This window comes from Antechinus flavipes, chromosome 1, assembly GCF_016432865.1.
Source record: "Antechinus flavipes isolate AdamAnt ecotype Samford, QLD, Australia chromosome 1, AdamAnt_v2, whole genome shotgun sequence".
NCBI classification, from domain to species: Eukaryota; Metazoa; Chordata; class Mammalia; order Dasyuromorphia; family Dasyuridae; genus Antechinus; species Antechinus flavipes.
The window spans coordinates 301543277-301570305 of record NC_067398.1 but is presented as its reverse complement, the minus strand read 5'-3'; the positions used below and the strand labels follow the sequence as shown (position 1 = coordinate 301570305).

Below are 27029 nucleotides of genomic sequence, written 5' to 3'. Positions count from 1 at the left end.
GGCCTGGAGGCCTTTTTTTTCTGATTAAAAAAGGCCAAAGGAAAGTGCAAGTCTGTGTGAAATCCATCATTTCTCAGAGAGAACCTCATCCTTGCTTTGATGTGATGAACATTGGCCACAATTTCAATTCTTCAAGATAAGATGGTCTTCTGACAATTGCTTTTCTTCCCTAAGCTTTGGCTAAAACTGCTTTCCTTTTTGATGCTCTAGGCTTTATTGCCTTGTCTGAGCCCTGGACCATTCCAGAGAGAGGAGACTTTGAAATACTTAAACCAACACGATTTAAAGGCAAGGAGGGATTAAATAAGCTTAACTACAACTTTGCTTGCTTTCAAAATGTAATTATTGGGGTCACACAGAGCAAATATGGGCCAGGAAGAAAGGGGGGAAAAGGGACATGGGGTGGATTGAGGACAACTTTCTGAGTACATAGTTGCAACTGCCTTCAATTGCCACCCCCCCCAAAAAAAAATAAGAAGAAAAAGACATTGTTTTAGGCTATTCCTTAAATGAAAATACTCATTAAAAAAAAACACACTACTTATTTTTACTGGTTTTTCTAAATGTAATCTGTATAAAGATTCCCTCATAGCTTCACATATTGACTCCAGAATTTAATCCATGTTTCTTTCCCTACTCTTTGCTTTGTCCCTATACCTTTATGTATGTTATTCCCTTTACTTTTATTTCCTCTCCATGCCCAATTCTCACCTATTAAATTTCTACTAAAATATCACTTTCTCCAGAAAACTTCTAAGAACAAATGAATGAGTGAATGAAAAGGCTTATGTTAAGCTTTATGTCCATAGCACTGTGCTAAGCTTTGGGAATACTCATAGAAAAGCAAGATGTTACCTGTTCTCAAAGAGCTCACATTCCAATGAGGAAAATGACACATTAAAAATTACTTTAGCTACAAGTTAGATGGAAAGGTCCCAAGGTTCTTGCAGCAACACAGGTAATAATGTATTATTTTAATGCTATTTCCAGTGTTAAAATCATATCTATTTCTGATAATGAGCCATTAATGGTACCAATGATTTTGGTAAAATGACATTATTCCCTAAGTTTTTAGTAGCTGTGGCTGCTAAGGAGATGGAGGACACACTACCTCTAGAAACAGTTACCAGGTTGTATTTCCACCCAGATTGTTTCCTACAATAGGATAGATTCCTACCCATTGGTTGCCACTAGGCATCAGTTGGTATAATTAAAATCATAGTAAAAGGATCAGAGATTTCAGGCTGGAAAGGACTTTGGGGGCAATTTAGTCCTATCTCCTCATGTTGCAGATGAGGAAACAAACGGCCCAAGAAATTAAATGATTGCCCAGAGAGCAAGCATTACAGGTAAATTTAAATCCATGTCCCTTGACTCCAAAGCCAGTGATGTATTTTTTTCTTTCCAATCATACCACACTGATTTCCTAATCATATATACATATACATATATACTGATCCTGTTCTGGAGCCAAGCAGACCATAACTATTCCTTTTTTCTATAAATCAGCACCTCAAATACCCGAGTGACAACTACCTAACCCCTGCTAAACCCTCTCAAATACAGATTAAATACTATCAGTTCCTTCAACCTGTCATCAAATGGCAAGAATTTAAGGCCTTTTACCATCTTTGCTGCCCTCCAGTTAAATCATTCAATATTTGAGATTACATGGATCTGCCCAAGTGTCTTAACTATTCCCCATTAGACTGTAACCTTCCTGAAAATAGGGATTTTTGTTTTAGGTGATTTTACACCTTTTATAATAACTACTATAATACATTAAACATTTAATATTTAAAAATTAGATTTATTTAAGTGTAGAAAATTGTCAATGTCAGGCTTTGAATGTTAGTGGATGCATATTTGTTCTTTGGAAGAAGGCATTGTGCTTGGACAGATACTTTATTTAATATATTCATTCTACTGATAACCAGGATCCAGAAAATTTTCTCCTTACCCTAGTAGGGGCAAGTTAGACAAAGACACTTGTGAAGGGAGGTGGCTAGCATGATCTTACCTGTAGAAGAATAGATTTAAAAATAATGAATACAGAAATTGGGCTTGGAATCAGGAAGATAATTACTGTCTCAGATACATACTAGCAACAATACCTAAGCACATCACTTAACTTTCTTTCATTTTTGGTTGTCTTACCTATTAAAAAAAAAAGGAGATAATATCTCCTTCACAAGGTTGTTGTGAGAGTCAAATCACATAATACATGAAAAGTGATTTGCAGACTTTAAAGTGTTTTATAAAGTGAACATTTTTTTAAAAAATTCACTTAATTAATTTAATATCATATGAATAACTTTTTTGCCAAACATCTTAAAGTTCTATGGAACCACTTCGGATAAATTTCAATTGTCCATCTCAAAATCTGAAGGGTTGAAAAACAAAGACACATAGGTGCAAGTAATTTTTCTTTCTAAGGCATAGAGCAATAAATTCAGTTTTTGCCTTCCCTTGCATTATCAGGAATGCTAGATTAACTTTTTGAGATCATGAATAGCTTAGTAAGGAAATTATTATTGCTGTGCAATAATAGATGCCAAATGATTCAAATGAGGAAATACTGGGCTAGGGAGATTCTAGAACAATGTATCAATAACAGAAAAGCAATATAATAAAATTAAAATTTTAAATTTCACCTCTGATACCTATTCTCTGCAAATTACTTAACTTTTCTAGGTCTCAGCTTAGTCGTCTGTATATTGAGCAGATTGGTCAAAATATTCATTAAGATTCATTTAGAGTCTATTACTCACAGAGCTGGACATATGATTCAGAAGCTTTTATTCTCAAGTGTCTCTTCCAACCAATAAAAAAAAATCTAACCTGTGGATGCCAATAACCTTAAGCCAGATATTACTAACTCTATAATGTTAATTGATCAACTCACTACCCTGAAACAGTTTTCTCAGCACTCAAGCAAACACCCTTGGTCTTTCTTCTTCCACAAGCGCCAAACAAACATTCAGGTAATCAAACATTAATTTATTGATGGAGCCAAGATGGTAGATACAGAATCAATATTTCTCTTCAAACAATTTTAAAATAATACCTCAAATCAAATTTTGGAGCAGCTGAGGCAACAAGAGGTCAGAATAAGACATTTTTCCAGCCTAAGACAACTTATGAGGTTGGCTGAAAATATCTGTGACTTCAAATGCCAGCAGTACCAACATCTTTGGGAATTCTCAGCCCAGAGTTATTAAGGGGATCAGTCAACTGATCAGAAAGAGATTAAAGGGTCACAATTCCAAAATGAAGAGAAAGGGAGCAGAGACCCTGCTTGTAGTTCCAAGACAGAGAGTAGCATTAAGACTTATGGTTGCCAGGGAACAGATCACAATTCAAGAATCAAGTGCTGGCTCTTAGAGTTTCAGGGGATTGTGGGTCTTTTCTGGGTTAATAAGAGATCAGGAGAGCAGTAACCACATCTCTTCCCAGATCATCCCAAATGGGAAGCACCAAAACTTGAAGAATCCCAGAATGAGCTTTGAAAACAGCAGGGCAAAAAATGTCTGAAGTTGCACTGCCTCTGTGACATCAAGTGAACAGAGTGAATGTTAACATACAAGTCAAGAAATAGGTTGAAAAATTGATCAATAAAAAAAAAGAACTTGTCTATAAAAAGCTACTATAGTAGCTGGGAAGACTAAGACAAATTCAGAAGAAGATAACAATAGGAAAACAATTACAAGCAAAGCCTCAGAGGAAAAAAATGCTAATTGAAAACATATCCAGCAAAAATTTATAGAAGGATTAAAGAAAAAGATAAGAAGCAGAGTAAAAATTGGGAAAAGCAATGAGAGATTAAAGAAAATTATAAAAAGCAAATTAATAACATGATAAAAGAAGCACACACAAACAAATGAAGAATTGGCCAAATGAAAAAGAGGTACAAAAACTCACTAAGGAAATGGAGGAGGTGAAAAAAGGGAGGGTGGATTAAGGGAGGCAGGGGTCAGAAGAAAAACAAATTTGGGGGAATGGATATTATAGAAAGAGAGAAAATGACAAACAGAAAAAAATAGAATGGAGGGAAATATACAGTTAGTAGTCATAACTGTGAATGTGAAAGGGATAAGAATTAGCTGAATGAATTAGAAGCCAGCATCTGACAATATCTTGTTTAAAAAAGACACATTGGAAATAGAAAGACATAAATAGAGTTAAAATAAAGAACTACAGCAGAATTTATTATATTTCAGCTGAAATAAAAAGGCAAGGGTAGCAATCATGATCTCAGACAAAGCAAAGACCTGATTAAAAGATAATCAAGGAAACTATATTTTGCTATGATAGCATCATAGAAACTGAAATAAGCTCAAAGCTTTTGCAACAAGTTTAACTGATAAAGGTTTCATTTTTGAAATATTTAGGGAACTGGGATAAAATTAAATTTATAAGTTAATTTTATAAAATTTAAAGTTAAATTTATATATTTCATTTATAAAAATAAGAGCCATTCCCCAATTGACAAAAATGGTCAAAGAATAGGAATAAGCAGTTTTCAGAAGACAAAATCAAAACTACCTGTAATCAAATGAAAAAATACTTCAGTTACTCTTGATTGGAGAAATGCAAATTAAAACAGTTGTGAGATTTGAGTTCACATCTATTGGAAAGAACAAATACTAGAGGAGATAAGGAAAAGTTGGCACACTAATAATTATGCCAGAACAGGCTATAAAACTGTGCATACTCTTTGACATATAGAAATACCATTACTAAGTTTATATCCCCAAAGAGATCAAAGAAAAAGGAAAAAGATCTATATGTATAAAAATATTTATAGCAACTCTTTTTGTAGTGGCAGACAATTGGACATTGAGGAGATGCTCGCCAAACAGAGAATGGCTGAACAGGTTGTGGTATATGATTTTGTGGAATTGTTGTGTACAGTTGAATACTATTGTTATATAGGAAAGGGGAATGGTTTAGGGCAAGGGGGAAACCATGACAAAATGCAAAGAGAAGTGAGAAAAACTGGGAGATCATCGTGTATAATATCTGCAGTGCTGTAATCATAATCAATATCAACGATTTACCTACACTTATCAGCACAATGCTCTAAGACAATGTCAAAGGATTTGCAATGAAAAAAAATACCCCTACCTCCAGAGAGAGAACTGATATAATTTTCTTTCTTTATTTTTTGGGACATAACTAATATAGAAATATCTTTTGCATGATTTCATATTTATAATTTATATCATTTTGCTCACTCTCTTGGAGAGAAGAAGAATTTAGGAAAGGGGAAAATCTAGAAATTAAAATTTAAAAAATAATATTCAAAATTATTTTTTTTTAAAACAAGCATTTATTGAATGCCTAGCATATGAAATTACCAAATAAATTGACTTCAGTAACAATAACAATAAACTATTATTTATACAGTACAATTCCAGGCACTGTTGTGCTAAGCAACTTATAAATATCTTCTTAGATCATCACAACTGTTGGAAGTAGGTATTTTTATTAAACCCGTTTTATCAGTGAGGAAATTGAGACAAATAGACATTAAATGATTAGCCTAGGTCACACATCTAGTCAGTATCTGAGGCTGAATTTGAAATCAGATCTTCCCTACTGCAAGATTGTAGACTCCACACCATTTAGCTGCAGTCCTGTAGAAAGCAGGTAATATTCTGACTCCAACACAGGTGCACAGGACATCAGTGTCCTGTCAGTATATTATATATATATATATAGTCAGTATACTAGTGTCTTGTGCTTGAAAGTTCTAATGAATTCTATGAGATTTGTTTGCCTTTATGCTCTGAGGAAAGACAGATATCCTTTTTCTTTTTGCTCCCTGCTTGCTATTTTAGATTAAACCGATATTGCCTATTAATATAAAGTTGTGCATTGAAGAAGAGGATCTGCCAAAAGCAGCCCAGTGTTATTTTAGCTCTGTCAACAAATCCGAAGAGCTGGCAATTACTTTTAATTCCATTTGCTGCTTTGAAGTTTCTGCATGATTAATGCAAGCCATTAATTTTCAGACTATAACTAGGAATTTTGCCTTCTCCAAATCTTGCATCAAACTGTGGCCCCATAGTGAGTACTCATGAGCATTCAAATGGCCCATAAGCTTGGGAAGGAATTGAATAGTTGAAACTCTGCAAATATAAGGAGAATGTCTAGATCATCCAGCCTGAATTTTATTGTCCAAAAACAGAGGTCATTTGTAAGCGACCAATTCCTTGACTAATTCTTGCTGATGTGATTCCCCAAATAAAGTAAATGTAGATTTGTACCTAAATTTATGGAAATTCTCCTTTTATGGATGATGAAGGCATTTTTCAGGAGATTTTTAGCTTTATACTCAAATTGTTGTTGTTCAGTTGTTTCAGTCCTGTATGACTCATTGTAACACAATTTGGAGCTTTCTTGGCAAAGATACTAGATTGGTTTGCCTTTTTCTTCTCTAGTTCATTTTATAAATGAGGAAAATGAGGCAAACAGTGTTAAATCATTTGCCCAGTGTCACAAAGCTAGGCCAGATTTGAACTCAAAAAGATGATTCTTCCTGATTCCAAATGTGATCCTCCATCCACTGAGACACCTAGCTTTCCATTCATATGCAAAACAACTAATCATCTGGGAAACTATCAAATTAAAATCTATGAAAAATTATTGTCAAGTTGGATCTGGCCATTCATTCTTCTTCTGATTGTAATCTGTCCAATTTTAACCCTGCCTTCCAGGTTGCTCCTGACTTAATTAAATGAAAAGCTTAACATAAGATAGACTGATAATGGGAACTGGAGTCTGAAGACATAGATTCAAATCCTATCTCTGCTATTTTCACCTCTATAACTTTGACAAGAACCTTCATCTGCCTAGACTACAATATTAAATTACTGAACAAATTGACTTCAATAAAATATCATATATTTTATTTTGTTTTATTTATTATATATTTATATTTTAAATATAAATAACAAAATAAAACAAATGAAAGAAGAAAAATTACAAACTGTGCCTATTTCTTCATCTGAACAATTAAGGGATTGGATTAGTTGACCATTTTGGTTTAAATTTATAATCATATAAATGGCTTAACTACTTTAAGTCCTGTTAAGGGAGTTAAAGGAAAGCAGGAATCTGTTGTTCTTAGGTGTTGACTTTTACTCCCCTGCTTGATTTGTCAGTTCCCCTGTATTCCTTTGTAATGCCCTCAGGTATTGACTTTAAAACTCAATGTCTCTCATTTCTTATTCCACCTAAAAGAAGAAAGCAAATTTTCCTCTAGATCTAATTCACTAAATGTGTGTCTTATATTTCTTTTCCTCTTTCCTGGGACTATTTCTTGGCTTAGCCTTGTCTGGGATATGAAACTGGTTTCTCGCCTTGTCATTTCCATGACTCAACTCTGATACCAGTGTCTCAGAAGGATCCATCTCATGTCTTCCCTCTGGTCTATTCACACAAGTCAAGTATTGAGATAAATCATATAGCAACTGTAATCTCTTCACCTACACCAACATTCTAGCACAATTGCTGTCATTTGAAAAAAGGAGGACTCGTTGACTTCAAGTGCAAACAGAATTTTTAGGTTAAGGAGGTAGTCACACAAGACCTCCCTTAACCTCAGTAAATTCAACTTGGCTCAAGAACTGTTTTCCTTATTTCAATCTTTTTGAACACATGCTTTTCCACCAGTTACCTTTCAATCTATAAAAATTGGGACCACTTGCTCCTTGCTCCTTTCCTTCTCTTATACAGGGACATTCTGTCATCTTCATTTGCACAATTAGAATTTAAATGAAAAGAAAACAGACTCTGAAAATGAAGCAAATAACCATTGTGAAGGATTTTAAAACACTTTGTCAAAAGACAGAGGCAATACACAGCAAGCCATATGGTGGGGCAATAAAGAATGAATAAGCAGGATACTTAGGTTAGGGGAGGAAGAAAATCTCAGGCTTCAAATTAACAGCCAAATGCTCATCTAATACTGCATAGAAAAAAAGAAGAGACTGGGTTATATGGCAGATTTGCATACATTTTCTGAGATAGTCAAGACTCAACTTGAGCAGAAAACATGTGATTCCTATGTATTTGTTTAAGCCTATATCACCTCTCCCTTGACTAGTGCATGAAACTTTTCTTTGGATTCCCTCTTTCCAGGATCTTTCCTCACTAATCCATTTTCCACAAAGTTGCTAAAATATTCTTCAAGTACAAATGTGATTACATTAATACCTAGCTGAAGAATCTTCACTAGCTCCCTATTGCCTCTAGAATAAAATGCCCTCAGCTTGGTATTTAAAATATTCACAATTTTCCTCCAATCTCCAGATTGATTTAATATTACCTCCCCTTCATTCACTTTCTTTTTTAGCCAAACTGGATCACTGGCTGTTCTCTGAATGCATCATTTCCTTTACTGCTTTTATATGTTTCTTAAGGTTATCCCAGACACATGGGATACAATGACTGAGGTGTCTCAGAATATTTCATTTTCTTCTAGGTTCAAGCTAGGGCCCAACCCCCATGGCAAACCTTTCCTGATCTTCCTCACTGTTGACTTCCTTTCTTCCTCAAATTATGCCTTAGGATATTATATTTTGTTCATTTATTTCAGCTTTTCAAGACCCTATTTGGGGTTTTCTTGGCAAAGATACTGGAATGGTTTGCTATTTCCTTCTGATGATGTGTATGAATGAGATCTGGTTGGAGATGCTAAAGGTTCAGAAGCTAAAGAATTCCCTAACGTTGAGAGACAGGTCAATTCTCCAAGAGCCTCCACAGCCACGGATCATAATATCTGAAGAAGTTGCAAGGCAGCCTTTGCTGACACAAGGGTTGCAGACTGAGAATGAGATAAAGTGGAGGCAGAGGGAAGAGGAGAGAAGTCAGACAACACAATCGCCTCTCAATCAGAGAACAATAACCGCCTCTCAGTCTCCTTGTATCATCCTCTCACAAGAGGAGATCCATTCTGCAGGTCTGGGTTGGATCTCCAGCAGCTACTGTCAGGTGGCTCCCTTGTATTCCAACAGTTCTCCTGTGTATTCCAATACCCTAATTCCAAAGTCTGTGGCAAAAAAGGAGGTCTTAGGTTTGGCAATTGTCAATGCTGTAAAATTACCCATGCATATAACTTGTAAATAAAAAGCTATAATAATAAAAAAGAAAGAAAGAAAACTACTGTAGACAAAATAAAATACTTGGGGATTCTATCTGCCAAGACAAGCCCAAGAACTATGTGAGCATAAGTATAAAACACTTCTCACTAAAATAAAGTCAGATCTAAACAAATACACAAAAAACCCCCCAAAAACAAGGAGGTCTTATTTTTCACTAAGAGGCTTTCCCTTAGAGGGCATATTTCTTAATAAAGAAATTTGCAAAGAATGAGTTGGCAAAAACATATTTTATGAGCAAATCTGGGGGCAGTTTGAACTGGTTATCAGACCAGGATCTCCCAATTGAATGACAATCACTTTGAAGGCTTTTTGATCCTGAATGGGGGATCCGGTTTTCCAAAAAGATCAATGATACTTCTTATCTCAATCTGAGAGAATGTGCCTTCTTTCTAGACTCTCTGGAGCCTGGAGACAAAGAGGGACATAATTTCAGTGATTATTTTACATAGTTTTTAAAGAGTTTACAGATGAGGAAATTAAGACAAACGAGTTAAGTGACTTGCGCAGGGTCACACAGTAAGTGTTTGAAGCTGAATTTAAATTCAGAAAAATGAGTCTTCCTGATTCTAAACCCAGAACTTTACCCCCTGTGCCACCTAGCTTCTTCCAGCATGTTGTATACTAAGTAGATTAAAAATTCTTATATAATTATCTTCCTTTTGTCTTTGTGTGTCCTGGACCTAGAACAATAAGCTAGAATAATAACCTAGAACAATTTGCACATAGTAGGCAATAAATAAGTGTTTAGTGACTTGAGCTGAATTGAAATCACAGTGAAAATGTTAAGAGCCTATTCTTCAGGCCACAATAGAGTAACAGACTCTAATAAGAAAAACCAGTAGCATTGAACTTAAATTAGAAGGAAACTTAAAGATCATTTAAATTAGCCCCCTCATTTTATATAGAAATAAACTAAGGACCAGAGAAGTCAATGATTTGGCCAAAATCACATACCTCAGCATGGCATATCCATGATTTGAATTCAGATCTTTTCACTGCAAATCCAATGTCTCTTTTCTGTAGTGATTTTAAGACATTATGTCCAGGGATGAAGCAGCTAAGTTTCAAGTTTTCAGAATCTTAGAAAACATTCATTAAACTCTTATCCAGTCTTCTGCCACTCTGAGATCAATTAACCATTGCTAATTAAGTATTTATATGTGCCAGCAACTGTGCTAAGTGGCAAAATAAATGTTATGAGCATTTATTGTGTTCATTTTCCTTACATCTCCTTCTGGTCATCGAACAAGGATTATGAGGTAACAAGTCATTCTATCAAGGACTTCATGCTAAACTGAAAAGGAGATAAATAAACTGCAATCATAAGCAGCAGCTTCTTAACTCACTACTTGTTGCAGGGAGCAGATTGTCAAGGTGTGGTACCACACTGTTTATTCTCTTTCCTTTTACACAGATGACATTCCAAGCTGCATCATTAGAATGCAAATGGGAAAATAATCATACCTGATGCTGACAACTTTGTAAGAGGAAATCATAGTAAGTTGGCAGACCAAGATGATGAAAAGAGTCAGGAGAAATAGAGGAGCAGAATAGGCACCTGGAGCAGTAGTTCAGGCATCTTTCACTGGAAAAATAGCTATATCTTATGGAGATTTATGAAGCTTATTTAGAAACTGACCCAAGAAAGTTCAGATAGGGTCACAGACAAGTACAATTGTGTTCAATTTTGTATACTTTTTAAAAAAATTTGTGTCAACAATTCCACAATTTCATGCAATGCTCTTTCCATTCTTAATATATTGAAATGTCCATAGCATTTACAAGTAGCATTTATATGGTACATTAAAGCTTGCAAAGCATTCTAGAAACATAATTTTATTGTAGGTATTCCCATTTTCCAGTTGAAGAAACTGAGGTAAACAAATATTAAGTGCTTTGCTCAGTGTCACAAGACTAGTAAATACCTGAGGCAGGATTCTAACTGGTCTCCCTAAGTTCAAGTCAGCATTCTCAATACTGTACCATAGTCATAGATGTTTATGTTTGTTCATATTCAAATTTATAACAAAAAATATGATTATGACAATGATGATGAAAAGACTCAACTAGTCAATGTATTTGACTTAAAGAAGAAAACATCATGGTGTAAAAAGTGATGGACTTTCTGTAGCAGTGCAACCATGGATATATCTACTAATGTTTCTGGATTCTTCTTTCCTCATCTGTAAAATGAGAAAAACATTACCTACTGTATCAAAGAGTTATCAGAAAGATGAAATAAGGTTTATAAAGGATTACATAAATGTTAGGTATTAATATTTTTGATCAAATACCCACTGTGTTACAAAGCACTTTCCTAGGTACCATGGGAGAATAGAAAATGAAAAAAAAATCCTTACACTCCAATTGGCAAACTATTATGTAAAAGCACAGAAAAGATATAGGACAGCATATTAAAAACACTAAAATAGGGCAAGTAAGTTTCAAGCAAAGGGAATATCTAAGTGAAAATGGAGCTTAAAAATATCAATGTGGGATAAGTTTAATCAGGAAAAGTTTGGAAAATGTGAATTTTCAATTAGATTTTGGAAAGGTGAGGGATAGAGGGATGAAAATTAGTCAGGGTGCTCAGAGTGGGTAATGAGAATCAATGCATAAATTTAAAGAATGCTCCAAATCTAAAAGTCAGTGGAAAACTTCATATTTAATCTGAAGAAACAAAGACAGGAGGCTTCCAGTAGAGCTTGTTGGATGTTACATATTTTTTATTCATTGTCTGTTTTCTGCAAGGTAACAAAGGTAGTGAATAAAATCTTTGGTCTCATTCCTGCTGCTGTCAAGAAAATAATTCAGAATGAAGTTTAATGTGTCTATTGAACTCAAGTTAGGGACTTCTCTTCCCATTTGGGAAGAGAAAGCCAAAACTAACAGTAGAATAACATTTAAAATGATGATTCTCAGAGAACTGCAATTATGTCACATCATTTTACACCCTTTGTTAAATTGGAGAATAGTTTGTTTTCTAATAACACTCAATGATCTCATTCAGGCTTCAATTCCATTTAACCACAATGTTTATTATGTGCAAGGGACATTGGACATACAAAGATCAAAATGAAATAGTCTCTGAACTCAAAAGAATTTATGTGGGGAGAGGGGAAACAAGATGAATACAGAGAAGCAAATATAAAATCTTCTAAGGAAAAATACTGATGACTGGGGGTTAAGTGCAGTCAAGGAAGTAGGAAGTAACATCTCAGACTTCAATAAGACTTTGATGAGGAAAAAAAAAAAGATTTGAGTTTGAGGTGAGAAGGGCATGAAACCCAGGAATGGGATAACCTGTGCAGCTTTGCAATTATGAGGTCATAAAATGCTAACTAGTAGTTCAATTGAGTTGGAATGTAAGAGTGAAGGATAGTGCCAGAAAATAAAACTAAGTCATGGTGGGGTTGGAGTATAAAGGGCAACAAATGGGGATTGGGGGAGTTCATATTTCATTTGAGAGATATCAAGGGCTCCTTTTCAACAGTAAAGCAATATGGTCAAACATGAATGGGAAAGATTATTTCAACAAGCTGTGAGCATGATGGATTTGGATAAGATTAGAAGAGTGACTAGAGGGAGGAATCTCTCCAGTTAGGAGTCTATTGAACTAGGCCAGATAAGAAGGGATGAGATAAGAGTATGGGAGTAGTGTGATGGAGATGGATATAAAGATACTATAGAAGTAAAACCAACAAAATTTGACAAGATTTGAGCTTGACACAGGAGTTCTAGAAAACAAGAGTCGGTGGTTAGGGGCAGCTAGGTGGTGGTGCTATGGATAGAGTACCAGCCCTGAAGTCAGGAGGCTTGAGTTCAAATCTGGTCTCAGACACTTTACTTAACCCCAATTGCCTCAGGAAAAAAAAAAAGTCAATGCTTACTCTCAGGTTATAATGTTGGTAACTGAAAAGAATGTGATATCCTCAAAAGAAATAAAGAACTTCTTGGTGGAGGGGAGTAAAGAGTTCTGTCTATTTTAGCAAGGAAGATAGATGGCCAAAGAGGACTGGAATTCAGTTGAGAGCTTATTATTAGAAACACAAATTCAATAGTCACTTGCCTAGAGATAATAAATCGCTTTGGATAAGATCACCAAGAAATATAATGTAGTGAGAAAAGCATCAGATGATTATCCAAAAAAAGAAGACCAAGATGACAGAGAAGAAAATTAAAATGACATAGAAGGAAAAGAAACAAAAGACAACAGATTCATAGAAGCTGAGAAAGAGTAATTTATATAATCAAAAATCATAGCAAAATCAAGAAAGATGAGATCTGAGAAATAAAATTTACTAAAGAGGACAAACATTGTGATGTTTTATATAGAGAGATAGTATGATGGTAAAATGATCTTAATATTTAGATTCATATGACCATTTGGGGAGTAATGGAGTCATCAAAAACACTAAATAACTTCCCAAATGCAATCCTGTCCTTTTTCATGTATATAGTCCCAGTTCATTGCTCTTTTGTGGAATCTATACAAGGTGAAGTTGCATGAGTTATTCATCCAAATGCACATTTGGACAGTTGGCAATACTGATCCACTTGGATTTTTCTGGATAGTTTTGTTACATTCCATAATTATAGATCTTCTTGAGAAGGCTCTGCAAATTTATGAGGCTTAAAGTGCAATATCAGTCAATGTTATCTGTAGGAATATTTGTGGACCTCATAATCTGTAATTCTATAGTCTCCAAAGCTTCATAGATCAGTGGCTTCCAAAAACCATTGGAAAGGGTCATGAAGGATTCATAGTCCTGTTCAAGTCAAATCTAGCTCCTAACTATATGACATTGGGAAAGTCACTTAAACTCAATCAGTTTCCTCATCTGTAAAATGGGAATAATAGAACCTGACTTACAAAGCTGTTATGAAGATCAAATGAAACAATAATTGAAAAACACTTGGTAGTGCCTGACACGTGTTAATTGTTACATAAATGTTATTTGTTGAACTAAAGAAAGGACCCCAGCACATTGAATCAATCAATAAACATCTGTTAAGCACTTACTATAAATAATTGGATAGAGCTTGAGTCTTGTAATTATAGAATAATGAAAGCTAGAATTACCTACAATTGAGAGGAATAGATGGGCTGGGATCTTCACCACAGGAGTGAGGACCAACAGTGATGAAATGACAGATATATTAATGTATCCAAGGATAACTGCTTCAAGCTTGGGTGTTGTTTTTACTGGAATTATACTCCATTCAGACTTCCCTCTTGGATTTACTTTCAATTCCAGAATATTAAAGGTAAAAGGGATTTAAATACCATCTAGGCTAGGCACTCTAAAACTTTTTTGTGTGTTACAGTTTCCTTTCTAGCAAAGTTTAAGGGGGAAAATGTTTTTTAAATAATTGAAGGAAATATTTAAATGAGAAATTAGTGAGGGAGAAAAAAGATTTTTCCCATCCAAATTCAAAGATCCCCTGAAATTCATCCATTGATTTAAATAATGGGAAATTTCAGGAGCCAGGAAATACAATATGTGATGATTGGTGGATATTGGTGATGGTGGTGATAATGTGTGTGTGTGTGTGTGTGTGTGTGTGTGTGTGAGAGAGAGAGAGAGAGAGAGAGAGAGAGAGAGAGAGAGAGAAAAGGAAGAAGAAGAAAGAAAAAGAAAGAAGAAGGAGAAGGAGAAGAATACGAAGTTCATTTTAAAATTGGTGTTGGAGGAAAAGGTTAATGCTTGACTTATAGGCTAAATATATTGTGTCCTTCTATTGCTTCTAGTTTCAGTATAAGAGAGATAAGATTCAAATGCATATAATGAACTATGCTATAATTCTACCATATATTTCCTGGCTCCTGAAATTTCCCATTATTTAAATCTTATGAAAGAATGCATACCCATGGCAATGGAATACTAATTAATTGTAGTGGCCCATTTCCCTACTAGAGAATTAAAAGTTATACTAGAAATAATATTTCCTTCTTATCAATAGAGTGGTAATTACATATGTGGGATGTTGCATACATTTTTAGATTCTGTCACCTGAATGTTTTTCTTTGTTACCAAAAAAGGATTCATTGGAGGGAAGGATTTAAGTAGAAAAGGCTATGGCATATGAAACAGGAAGGAACCAATAAAACTATAAAAAATAAAAAGCCATGAGGGGAAGGGGAGAATGTCACCTTTGTGAAGAATTCTGAATCTTTCAGAGAATATTTACAAATATCCTTTTTTTATGTATACCAGCAATATTTCAAGTTATGCTGGTCCTAAGTGTAAAGTCCTATGTCACTTGTATATCAGTGAAGCTTTGTGTCCAAAACACCACTTAGGTCAGTGAACCATTTGGAAATTAGAATGAGTTTAGATGTAGCTATTCAGGAGTTTCTGGAAATACTTCTGACTGAGAGGCTTTTTGAATAATTTAGTCTTCTGAGATCATTTGAATAATCCATTCACTAATTTCCATAATTGATGGTGATGGTGAACCATCAAGGGCATATCCTTTGTCTTACAGTTCTTACATCTGTCAGCGTAATCACTACCAGGATCTCTCTTAAATAGCTTACTGGGTAAATTGGCTTGGGGAATTGAATGGTGACAGTCATTCTGCTATTTTGATATTTGTGGCTTATAAAATAGAGAATTCTTTAACCTAACATAACTGCATAGTCTATATGAGATAACTGCCTCCATAAAATGTTGTTGTTTTATATCTATTGGAAGGTTGACTTTATTCTATCCCAATACTAATGGTCACTCTTTTTTTTTTTTTTTTTTTTTTGGCTGAGGCAATTGGAGTTAAGTGACTTGCCCTAGGTCATACAGCTAGGAAGTGTTAAGTGTCTGAGGTCAAATTTGAACTCAAGTGCTCTTGACTTGAGGACTAGTACTCTATTCTCACTTTTTTTAAAGGTATAGTTCTATATTTTGTGACTTTTAAGTTCAGGGGAAAAGTAGTTTAAGATGAGAAATCAATAACCTACAACAAAGAGATGTTGTTGCCCTATCATTTATACATATAAATTTTCTAGGTACCAACTATCATTGCAACCGAAATGATTAAATTGTGAGGGAATCTAAAACAGTAAATTCACATCACTCTGGTTAAGTTCAGATGGTTCTATTTAACACGAATAACATGTAAGTTTCCACTTCTATGACTCACATCATGAAGTTAATGACCATTATAAACCCAGGCAAATTAAATTTCACACTACTTTGGGAGAGGTCAGGGATTTTGTTATATGCACTTTACAAAGAGAGCTTTATTTGAAAACTGGACTCAGACAAAATAAAAAATGTGTTGTGTTTGCCATCTCAAAACTCTGTCTTAAAATGCTTGATCATGTGTTAATCATAGATTTGCAGAATTAAATCTCAATTATGATGGTTTAGAGGAAGTGCACTAGCATGGAGAATTGAAATAAACAAAAAACTTCAAAGCAACATCTTTTAGCCTTTTCCTTCATCAAAGTCCTTGAGAGAAGCCTTAATGTCACATCTTTGTACCTCCAGGACCTTGCACAGTGTACTTTGCCACAGTAAATGCTTGTTGAATAGGAGACAATATCATATGGTACACAGGGCATTGTTTTTGGAATCAAGAAGACCAAGTTAAAATCTTGCCTTGATACTTTACAGCTATTATTTTTTGGGAGCAAATATTTTAACATCTTTGAAATTTAGTTTCCTGATATAAATTGAGGGTAATAATACCTGCATGTCTAAGAGATGGTGTGGTTTAGTATAGAAACCTTGTCTCTAAGCCATTGAGACCATTAGCTCTGATATATTGGCAACTCAATCTTGGGTAAGTCACTTAAATTCTCATTATTTTAGGCAAATCTCAAGTATAATATATTTCACCAATGATAACAATCTGCTCTGATCAAGATACTTTCCTCATCTAATAGTTTCCAATACCAATGAAATAGCAGATACAAGAATCTCTATCCCTATCTATACCTCACAGGTATAGATGAAATATCAGGCTCAGATGAAATAATGTGTAATAATGAATTTTGGAATCCTTAAAATCTTATACAAATCTTAGCTGTTATTGAATTAAACAAATCTCTTATGAAAGATTTATGCAGGGACACAGTTGTCTGATTTGAGTATCTTCCCATTCTCATTTTCACTTCTCTAATGAAGCTGCTGATAAGTAGATTATCCCAAAGATAAGGAGTAATAAAAGGGAAAGAGAAGGAACAGGCCTGAATACCTAATACTTTGGACACTGGACTCCAAATATTTGAAAATCTGTTTGCCTCTTTAATCCTTAGCAGAGTGTTATGCATATGGTACTTAAAATTGCTTTTTCATTCATTCATTCATTCATCCATCCATCCACCCATCCATTCATTCATTCATTTACTCATATACTGAAAATTTTGTTATATGATCATAGATCTTGAATTTAAAAGGACAAAAGAATTCATCTAGTACAGACCTTTTATTTTATCAAAAAAGGAAACACAGATTCAGCTGACCCAGAATTCAAACACTTAGTGGTCATAAAAAGCAATGCTTATATTCTGAAGCAGTCTCTATATTTTGAAAGCCCATGGAAAATCTAAATTGAAAAATTATATGATTGAAAGGAAGTAATAAGACAATGAGTAGCTCAAGGCATATAAATTTATGTGTGTGAGTGGGTATGTATAGTCATGTCTCACTACTAGTCTTGAAGAAATAGACTTTACTAAAGCGATGATTATTTACATTTGCACACATGGCCAAAAGGAAGGGAACAAGCATTTATTAAGTCCTCACTGTGTGTTATAATGAGAGTAATGGCTATCATTTACATAGTACTTTAAGGTCTGCAAAATGCTTTCTAAATATTATCTCATTTTACCCTCCTGACACACATGGGAATTATTATTGATTTTATTTCCCACTTTACAACTGAATAAAGTAAAGCAGACAGAGATTAAGCATCATGGTCAGAATCACATAGCTAGTAAGTATCTGAGGTCAGATTTGAATTCAGATCTTTCTGATTCAAGGTTCAGTTCATCAGGCCTGGAAAACATAAATCTTGATTCATCCTATGATCAACTACTCAAAAGAATGTTTTCTTTTTGATACTAGTCATGCTTGATAAACATGAGGCAATTTTTTTTTACATCATGACTCATACCTCCAACATTTCCTAACAATGTGGTCTTAATTTTTGATTCTGAATTCTCATCTTTAAAATAATGATAATATTGGCTGTATCTAGCTCCTAGGATTGTTGTAGAAGGAAAAAATAAACAATCATCAATTAAGGGACAAACACTGTACTAAGTACCTTAAAAAAAGTATTTAATTTGATTATCACAACCACCCCAGGAGATAGGAGCTATTATTCTTCCTATTTTGTATTTGACAACATTTTGAGGCAATTATTTGCCCAGTCACACAGATTCAAATCAAAGACCAGATTTAAATTCAGTTCTTCCTGATTCCAGGCCCAGTGATCTATCCACTGTGCCCCCACATCTACAGAACACAACTTGATTCACTTTCTGACCTGCTGGTGATTTGACATATAGAATAAAGCTTCTATGATGATTTCTTAATTCATAGAATTGAATGCATACTAATCTATAATAATAATGACAAACCTTGTCCTCAAAGATGAGTAAAGAAAATGTATCTCCTGCCCTTCATTAGATAATGGGTATAGAATATTGTATATACTGTCAGAAGTGAGTAGTGTCTTTATCTGTTTCACTGAATTGTACTTTTTTTCTTTCATTTCATATATTTTTTTCTTCCACAAATGAAGACTTACTGGGTAGGAGAATTGAGAGTGATATGTTTGAAAATCAATGTGCTGTAACCACAAAAGGCTTCAATAACAATATTTTTTTTTCTTCATGAAAGAATGAGTAAATATTACATAGAAGGTAAATTCCTTTTGTATTTCTATACCAGTGTCTAGCATATTGTCTGGGATATAAAAGCACTTAATAATTGTTGATTGAATAGTTAAAGATACAAAAACAAAATTTATAACTTCTACATTAAAGAATCAGAGAACTCGGAATATAATATTTCTGAGGGCAAAGGAATTAGGATTATAACCAACAATCATCTACCAAGCAAAATAGGGGGTAAAATGGAAATTCAATTTAAGTAGAGGAATTTCAAATATTCTTGATGAAAAGACCCAATCTGGATAGAAGATTGACTTTCAAATACAAGATTCGAAAAAAGCATAAAAAATCAGAGGAAAGAGAAATCATAAGATACTTAAGGTAAAACTATTTACATTCCTACATGAAAGATGATACTTGCAACCCATAAGAACTTTCTCATTATTGGGGTTCTTAGAAGTAAATATAGTATATATATATATATATATATATATATATATATATATATATATACATATATATATATATATATATATAGTATATATAGACAAAGGGTACAGTTGTGAGTTGAAAATAAAGAGATGGTATCTTAAAAAATAAATTAAAGCATGAGAGAGTAATGCACTGGGAGAAAGGGAAAGCTAGTATGGGACAAGAAAAATCTTTTACAGTGGTAGGAAAGAAGGGTGAGGCCAGAGAAAGTAAGTGAGTCTTATTCTCATCAGAATTGGCTCAAAAAGGGAATCATTATAAATTCAAATGTAAAAATCTATTTTATCTTAGAGGAAAGTTGGAGGGGAAGAGGATAAGAGATATGTAGATGATGGGGGGAGGGAATTGAGGGATGTGGTAATCAGAAGCAAAAGATTTTTGAGGAGGGATAGGGTAAAGAGAGAGAGAGAATATAATTTTTAAAAAGTGGGGGAGATATAGGATAGAGAGAAATACAGTGAACAATCATAACTGAAAAAAAAAAAAACAAAGGCAAATTTCTCTGACAAAGGCCTTATTTTTCAAACATATAGACAACTGAGTCAGATTTATAAAAATAAGAGCCACTAAAGGTATGAACAGTTTTCTGATAAAGTAATCAAAGTTATCCACAGCCATATTAAAAAGTGCTTTAAATCACATTTTGGAGAAATGCAAATTAAAACAATCTTGAGGTACTACCTCATGCCTATTAGATTGATTAATACAACAAAAAGAAAATGACATATGTTGAGGAGATGTGAGGAGTGGGGATGATTGGTGGGGTTGTGGACTATTTCAACCATTCTATAAAGTAATTTGGAACTATGGCAAAGGGTCATAAAACCATGCTTACCTTTTGGTCTAGCAATACCACTATTAGGTCTGTATCCAAGAAAATATTTTTTTTTAATGAGGGAAAGAAACTATATTACAAAAATATTTATAGCAACTCTTTACTAGTAGCAAAAAAATGTAAATTGAGAGAAGCCCATCAATTTGGGAATGGTTAAACAAATTGTAGTTTATGATGGTGACACAATATTATGTTATAAGAAATGATGAGCAGTATGCTCTCAGAGAAAAAAACCTGGAAAGACTTACATGAACTGATGCAAGTAACACGTAGCATGTATAAAGTAACAAAAATATTTTAAGATGATCAGCTGTGAATGATTTAGTTACTCTTGTAAATAAAATGATCTAAGACCACTCTGAAGGACTTATGAAAAATGTTATCCACTGATGGTGTCTGAATACAGATTAGAGCATACTTCTTTTTAATTTATTTTTATATTATAATTATTTTTTCTGGGGGGTTTTGTTTATTTTTCACATTACTAATATGGAAATATCTTTTGCATGTTTACACATATAAGATCTATATTGAATTGCTTGACTTCTTAATGAGGGGGATGGAAAGGGAAAGGGAGAGAATGTAGAACCTAAAGTTTTATAAAAAAAGTTTTAATTTTTTTTTTTACATATAAGGGAAGAAATAGAATACAAACCCAAAAGAAATTTTTTTGATTGACTTGACAAACAATAGTTGTTTATTTAACAGGATCTGGACTAATAATATCAAGTACTTAATACTCCCTCCAAATAAGCTGTCTTTCAAGCTCCATGAATTACAGAAAAATTCTAACCTAACATAATAAATAAATAGATAGATAGATAGATAGCTTAGATGTATATTGTAATTTGGAATCTTTCTATAAATGCAAAGTGCAAAGAATAAAACAATCCTTACAGAGAGATTACATTCTAATGAGGGAGACAGCAAGTATATATGCTATATATAAGAAATGTATATAGCATAAAAGCAAAGTTAATAAAGACAAATATATACCAAGTAATTAAATACAAAATAGTTGAGAAGGGAAGGGGCTAGCAATTGGGGAAGTAGGGGAATCCTTGAGGACAGAAATCATGTTTTTGCCTTTCTTTGTATCCCCAAAGCTTAGCACACTATCTGATACATAGTAGCCAAAATGGCAGCATAGTTACAATGCATTCATTTATCAACCACAATCCACCAGTTATGATTAAAAGACTCCAAAGCCATTGTTCCTTCCATGATACTATGAAAGTCAGAAAGCTGGATAAAAGTACTCTTGACTTTTCCTCCTCCTAGAGTGTTTTTCATTTAAAATGAGAAAGACCCAAAGCAATTCAATGTCCTCTGTTGGAATTAAATACCAAATAATTTGAGAGGGAAGGCAAGATCAGTAGGGGGTAAGGAATATTTGCAAAATCAGGAAAGGATTCATATTGAAGAGTATGATTGAGCTGAATCTTATAGGAAAAAAGAGATTTCATGAGGTATAGATGTGAAGGGAGTATATCTTAGGCATAAGAGACTGCCAGTATAATAGCATGGAGATGGAAGAATGGGATATTATTTATGAAGAACAGAATGAAGCCCTACTTAGCTAGATCACAGAGTTTAGAAGGAGGCATAATGTCTTAATGAAACTAGAAAGATAGGGTGGGTCAGATATTAATAGCTAAACAGAGAAGTTCATATTTTACCTTAGAAGCAATATGAACTTGGTTGAGAAGTAGAGTCACATAGTTAGATTTATACTTAATAATAATTTCTAGCATGTACAGAGTGCTTTGAGGTTTGCAAAAACACTTTTTAAAATATGATTTCATTTTCTCCTTTTAAATACCATTGGAGGTAGATGCTGTTATTAAGTAAAATATGTAGTTATAATGCCATGATACAATGATATAGCATTTATTAATACACTTGTAAAATATATTGTATATTTATATTGTTACAGATGCTTAAGGAAAATTACATTGGCAGAACTTGACAAAAGGGTTTGAAGGGAGTAGAGATTTTGGGCTGGGAGGCTCTTTCATTAATCTAATTCAACAATTTCCTTCTACAAATGAAACTAAGGCTAAACTAATTTAGAATCTGAATCATAACTTAGAAAGTTATTAGGGTTTTAGAGATCACTAAGTCCAACTCTTTGCTTTTTCAGATGAAGAAACTCAGGTCCAATAGCAAGAATTGAAATAAAAGTTTCTTTAACTCCAAACTAATGCATGAAATCTATATTCTTTATTATTATTATTATTATTGTTATTATTATTACTGGAATGCAACAAATCAAAATATGGAACTTGGATATCTCATGCTAGAGTATTGTCTTGGGAAATATTTTCTTGGGAGAATATTTGCTACCACCTAGCAGTTCAAGAAACATCTTATGCACACTGCCTTCCACAATCCCACCTCCACCCCCTTCAACTGCTATCATTCTCCCTAATTATTTTGCATTTAAGTGGCTTGTTGTAACATTTGTTTTATTCTTCATGCAAACATACATACTATTACCTTTGTTAGAATATTGGAAAAGAGGGATTATTTCAAATTTTGGAATAAGTCCTTGGTACTTACTACAGTGCCAAGCAGAAAGCAGTTGCTTAATAGATACTTGAACCCCACTTCTGTAATTTACTAGTTATTTGCATTTAGGCAAGTCACAACCTCAGTTTCCTGATCTGAAAATGATGGTGTTGGACTAGATACCATTCCCTTGCAGCTCTAAATTTGTGATCCTATGAACTTATGATCTATATCCCTAATGCATTCCTGGGCCTCTATATAGGTCCACAGAGGCATGAACCAGATTAGGGTCACACACTCTCAAGGCAGATGAATAATAACAATAAATAAATGATTGCCACAAATACCCTGATTGCAGGAGAACTCCTGCTCTGCAAAGAATGTTTCATTTGCAAGAGAACAGCTTGGTGCATGGTGCTAACATTGCCATGCCAAGCCTGTATAAAGACCCAGCAGGAAGCCATGGTCTCTCTGTGGGCCTGTCATGTTTTCTGAAATGCTCTCATTACATGTTGCAAGCCCCAAGCCCTCGGGCAGATTCAGCATCACTGGCAAGGCCACTGTGCAAACTCTAAAATGAAAAGAAATCCCCTGCGCGGCTGAATCACTATGATTTCTCCTTGGCATTTATTCTCTGACCCACTGTACCATTGTAAAGGGTTACGGGGAAGGGGGGTGCAGTAAAGGAAGATTCAGAAAAATATGACTGCCATTTACCTGCTTCATTGCTTCTTTTTTCCTCTGAGACAAATGTACACAGAGGTTTTTTCAGAAGGGCCAAGTCTCTCATGTACCAACAGAATAGACCCATATTATTTAAACATTCCAACTTCAACTCAAAAGTCATTCTCTCTGTCATTTTTCTTTTAAAGAAATTGTTTCATTTCAAGAGAAATTTGAAGAACAACATTAAAAAAAAAAAAAGAAACATTCTCAAAAGTTGGAGATGTGGTACAAGAAGTAGACTCTCGTTTGGTAACATTTTCACAGTTTTCTGCAAACTACACCCCCCTCCAACATTCTAAATAATTGCAAACATAACCACACATATTCAAAACTAGACCCAATCAGGGCCTGATTAAATCCAATGGACAAAAAAAAGCTTTTGCTCTTGGCTCTCAGGATATTATGCTTCCACAGAAAAGCAAGAAATATTGAAATCAATAGAATTCTGGATTTAAAGCTAATGAGGGCCACGACTATGGCTAATCTGCTCACTTGTTAGAACTTTCCTTTCAACTGTCTGAAATTACTCTGTATGTATTTTGCCATTATTTTATATATACTAACTTGTTTTACTTCCTTTATAATCCTCTCTATTCTTCCTCTCCACCCCCAAGAATGGTCCTTGGGGACAAGGACGGTAATTTTTTTTTTTTGTCTTTGTATTCAAAGGCCCAATTCAAATCTAGATATATACTAAGTATTTAATGTAGGCTTGCAGAATTTAACTCAACAAGCACATTTTACAGATGAGGGTAGTTGAGCCACAGAAAAAATTAGATGACGTGACCAAAGTAATATCGTATGTATGAGAGCCACCTGAACTCAAAACCTCAGAATCCAAAACCAGTACTCTGTTCACTATATAATTCTGTTTCTTACTTTTATACTTCCTTCCAAGAAAAAATCCTTAGTTTTAATTCTTATACATTCTTATACTCCTACTTAGGGCATATGAAGATAGAATCTGAAGAGCATCTGAAAAGTGAATTGAGCCTAGTTCCCAAAGTTATTCTCAAGGCAGTCACATAACTAGGGATTCATGACTAAGGAAGTCAGAAGCTGGGTCAGACAGAAATATTCCTTTGAATAGTTTCAGGGAGTATAAATAGAGAAAGTGCCCAACCAGAAACTAATCTCTAAATGTGTTTTAAGAGAAAATTATTGATCAAATGGATTAAACATTCAGTACTAAATAATCACCTTTTGCTAAGTTTTATAAATAATAATCCTTACTGACATCTATTTCCATCTATTTCAACACTATGCAAAATACTTTCTATACAATGACATCCTAAAAGTCAAAAAGGTTAAACATGATCACATAGTTAATAAGTGTAAAAAATGTAATTAGGACCTAACTCTTTTTGAACTTCAAAGCCATCACTGTATCTACTACTCAAGCTGTTGGATATGATGGAGGTTCAAGGTAATATAAAACTGCATGGCAAATTAGATACAAAATGATATCTCTTTTTTAATCCCCTGGAGTATTGGTTGGTAAAGCACCAGACATTATCATGGAAATCTTAAAGAGCTGAGTATATAAAATAAGCAGAAAGAAGAAATGAAATCATTGACTTAGGAGAAGAGTAGTAATTTCCTTGTCTTAGCCTAAAATTGCTACAGTACATCAAATCAAGATTTGATAAAGACATTTTATTAAAGCTCAACCTATCTCATTCTGAAAAAGGTTATAATCCAGGTCACAACAAACTCTTCATTAGTGCAGCATTAAAGGGTGATTAGCAATGGGCACATTTGAAAGTATAAGTCAAAACTTTGGGCCAATGACTCAATTTACTTGAGCTTATTACTTTACTTTGAAGTAAAAATCTGGACCAGATGAATTCTAAGGTCCATTCTAACATCATCATTATATGGCTCCCCTTAAAAGCTTAGTCAAAAAAAAATTTAGATAAGTAGAATATAAGCTCTTTGTTATCTTTTTGTTCCTGCCAAGAAGTTGTTGAGATAGACAAACATTAAGGAAGAAAGATGCTTACCTTTTCCCATTCCCGGTCCTTGTTCAACACAATCACCACTAACCTGGGGTGCACTTGGTACCCTGCTTCTGTAAAAGACAAGTCTTTGCCTTCCCATGTCACATTGATCATGAATCTGAAAAGAGAAAGAGAGAGAGAGAGAGAGAGAAAGAGAGAGAGAGAGAAAGAGAGAGAAAGAGAGAGAGAGAATATTTTCAGAGAAAGATTAGTGAACTGATAACAAATGGGATGATTCAGTCATTGAAATAACATTGATGAACCATAAGCTAGAAACGTCATTGCTCCTATGAAAAACCATAAACTGCAGAGCTGAATCCAGGCAGCTAGATAAGTAAGGACACTCTCTCTCTCTCCTCTCTCTCTCTCTCTCTCTCTCTCTCTCTCTCTCTCTCTCTCTCTCTCTCTCATATATATACATATATATATATATATATGTGTATATATATATATATATATATATGAAATGATCTGAAAGTTGCTTCTCTTTAGGATGGCCTGGAATTTTTATCTTATTTCCTACCCAGTTCCTTAGGGCTCCAATTGAGATGATATATAACCTTATCCATTTCTTTTTGAGTGTTTTTTGCCTTAGAAGAAACATATATTTCATGGTGCTTGGTCCATCTACTCATCTTTCTGAATCCTTAGAGGGAAGATATTAATCTGGGATCAATTAACTTATTTTGATAACTCTTATTTTAATGATTTTCCTTTAAAATACAATATATTCTGCTTTATGGATTTAAAATATTATTAGGAGTCCATAAGCTTCACCAGGTTCCCAAAATAGACCATAGTGATAACAATAATAATAATAATAATTGCAACTAGCATTTATTTAGAGCATTAATTTTTGCAAAATGCTTTCTATATGTGATTTTATTTAATCTTCAAATAACTCCAGGAAGAAGGTATGATTATCCCCATTTTATGAATAAGGAAAATACTATATAGAGAAACTTGTCCAGGATCACAAAGCTAGTAAATGACTGAAGCAGGATTAAAACTCAGGTTTTTCTGAGTTTTAGCACCTCAGAAAGCCTAGCATCCTAGGCACTCAGACAAATAGTTTCTTTGGGTCCATCACACACACACACACACACACACACACACACACACACACAGACAGAAATTAAGAACCTCTTTGTTGCTGTTTAGTTGTGTCCAACTGTGCATGACCATATTTGGGATTTTCTTAGCAAAGATACTAGAGTGGTTTGCCTTTTCCTTCTACAGCTCATTTTATAGATATGGAAACTCAGGCAAACCAGGATTAGGTGACTTGCCCAGGATCACTTTAAGAAAAATTCCTAAGGCTGGATTTGAATTCAAGAAAATAGACCTTTCTGACTCCAGGTATAGCAGTCTAACCACTGTACTACCTAAGCTTACCTAAGAATCTTTTACTCAGAATTAAAGAATAAACCACTCATCACTTCTTACAATGA

The 27029-nt window shown here is 34.1% G+C and overlaps 1 protein-coding gene across 2 annotated transcripts in view; it reads right to left on the bottom strand.

Annotated features, from left to right (window-relative positions):
- Positions 1–27029, bottom strand: part of GRIN2A (glutamate ionotropic receptor NMDA type subunit 2A) — a 494246-nt gene that overhangs the window by 139488 nt on the left and 327729 nt on the right. For both annotated transcript variants that reach the window (XM_051963532.1, XM_051963522.1), the window contains exon 5: positions 25582–25696. In XM_051963532.1, the coding sequence (XP_051819492.1) occupies positions 25582–25696 (115 nt within the window). The remainder of the gene's footprint in view (positions 1–25581; positions 25697–27029) is intronic.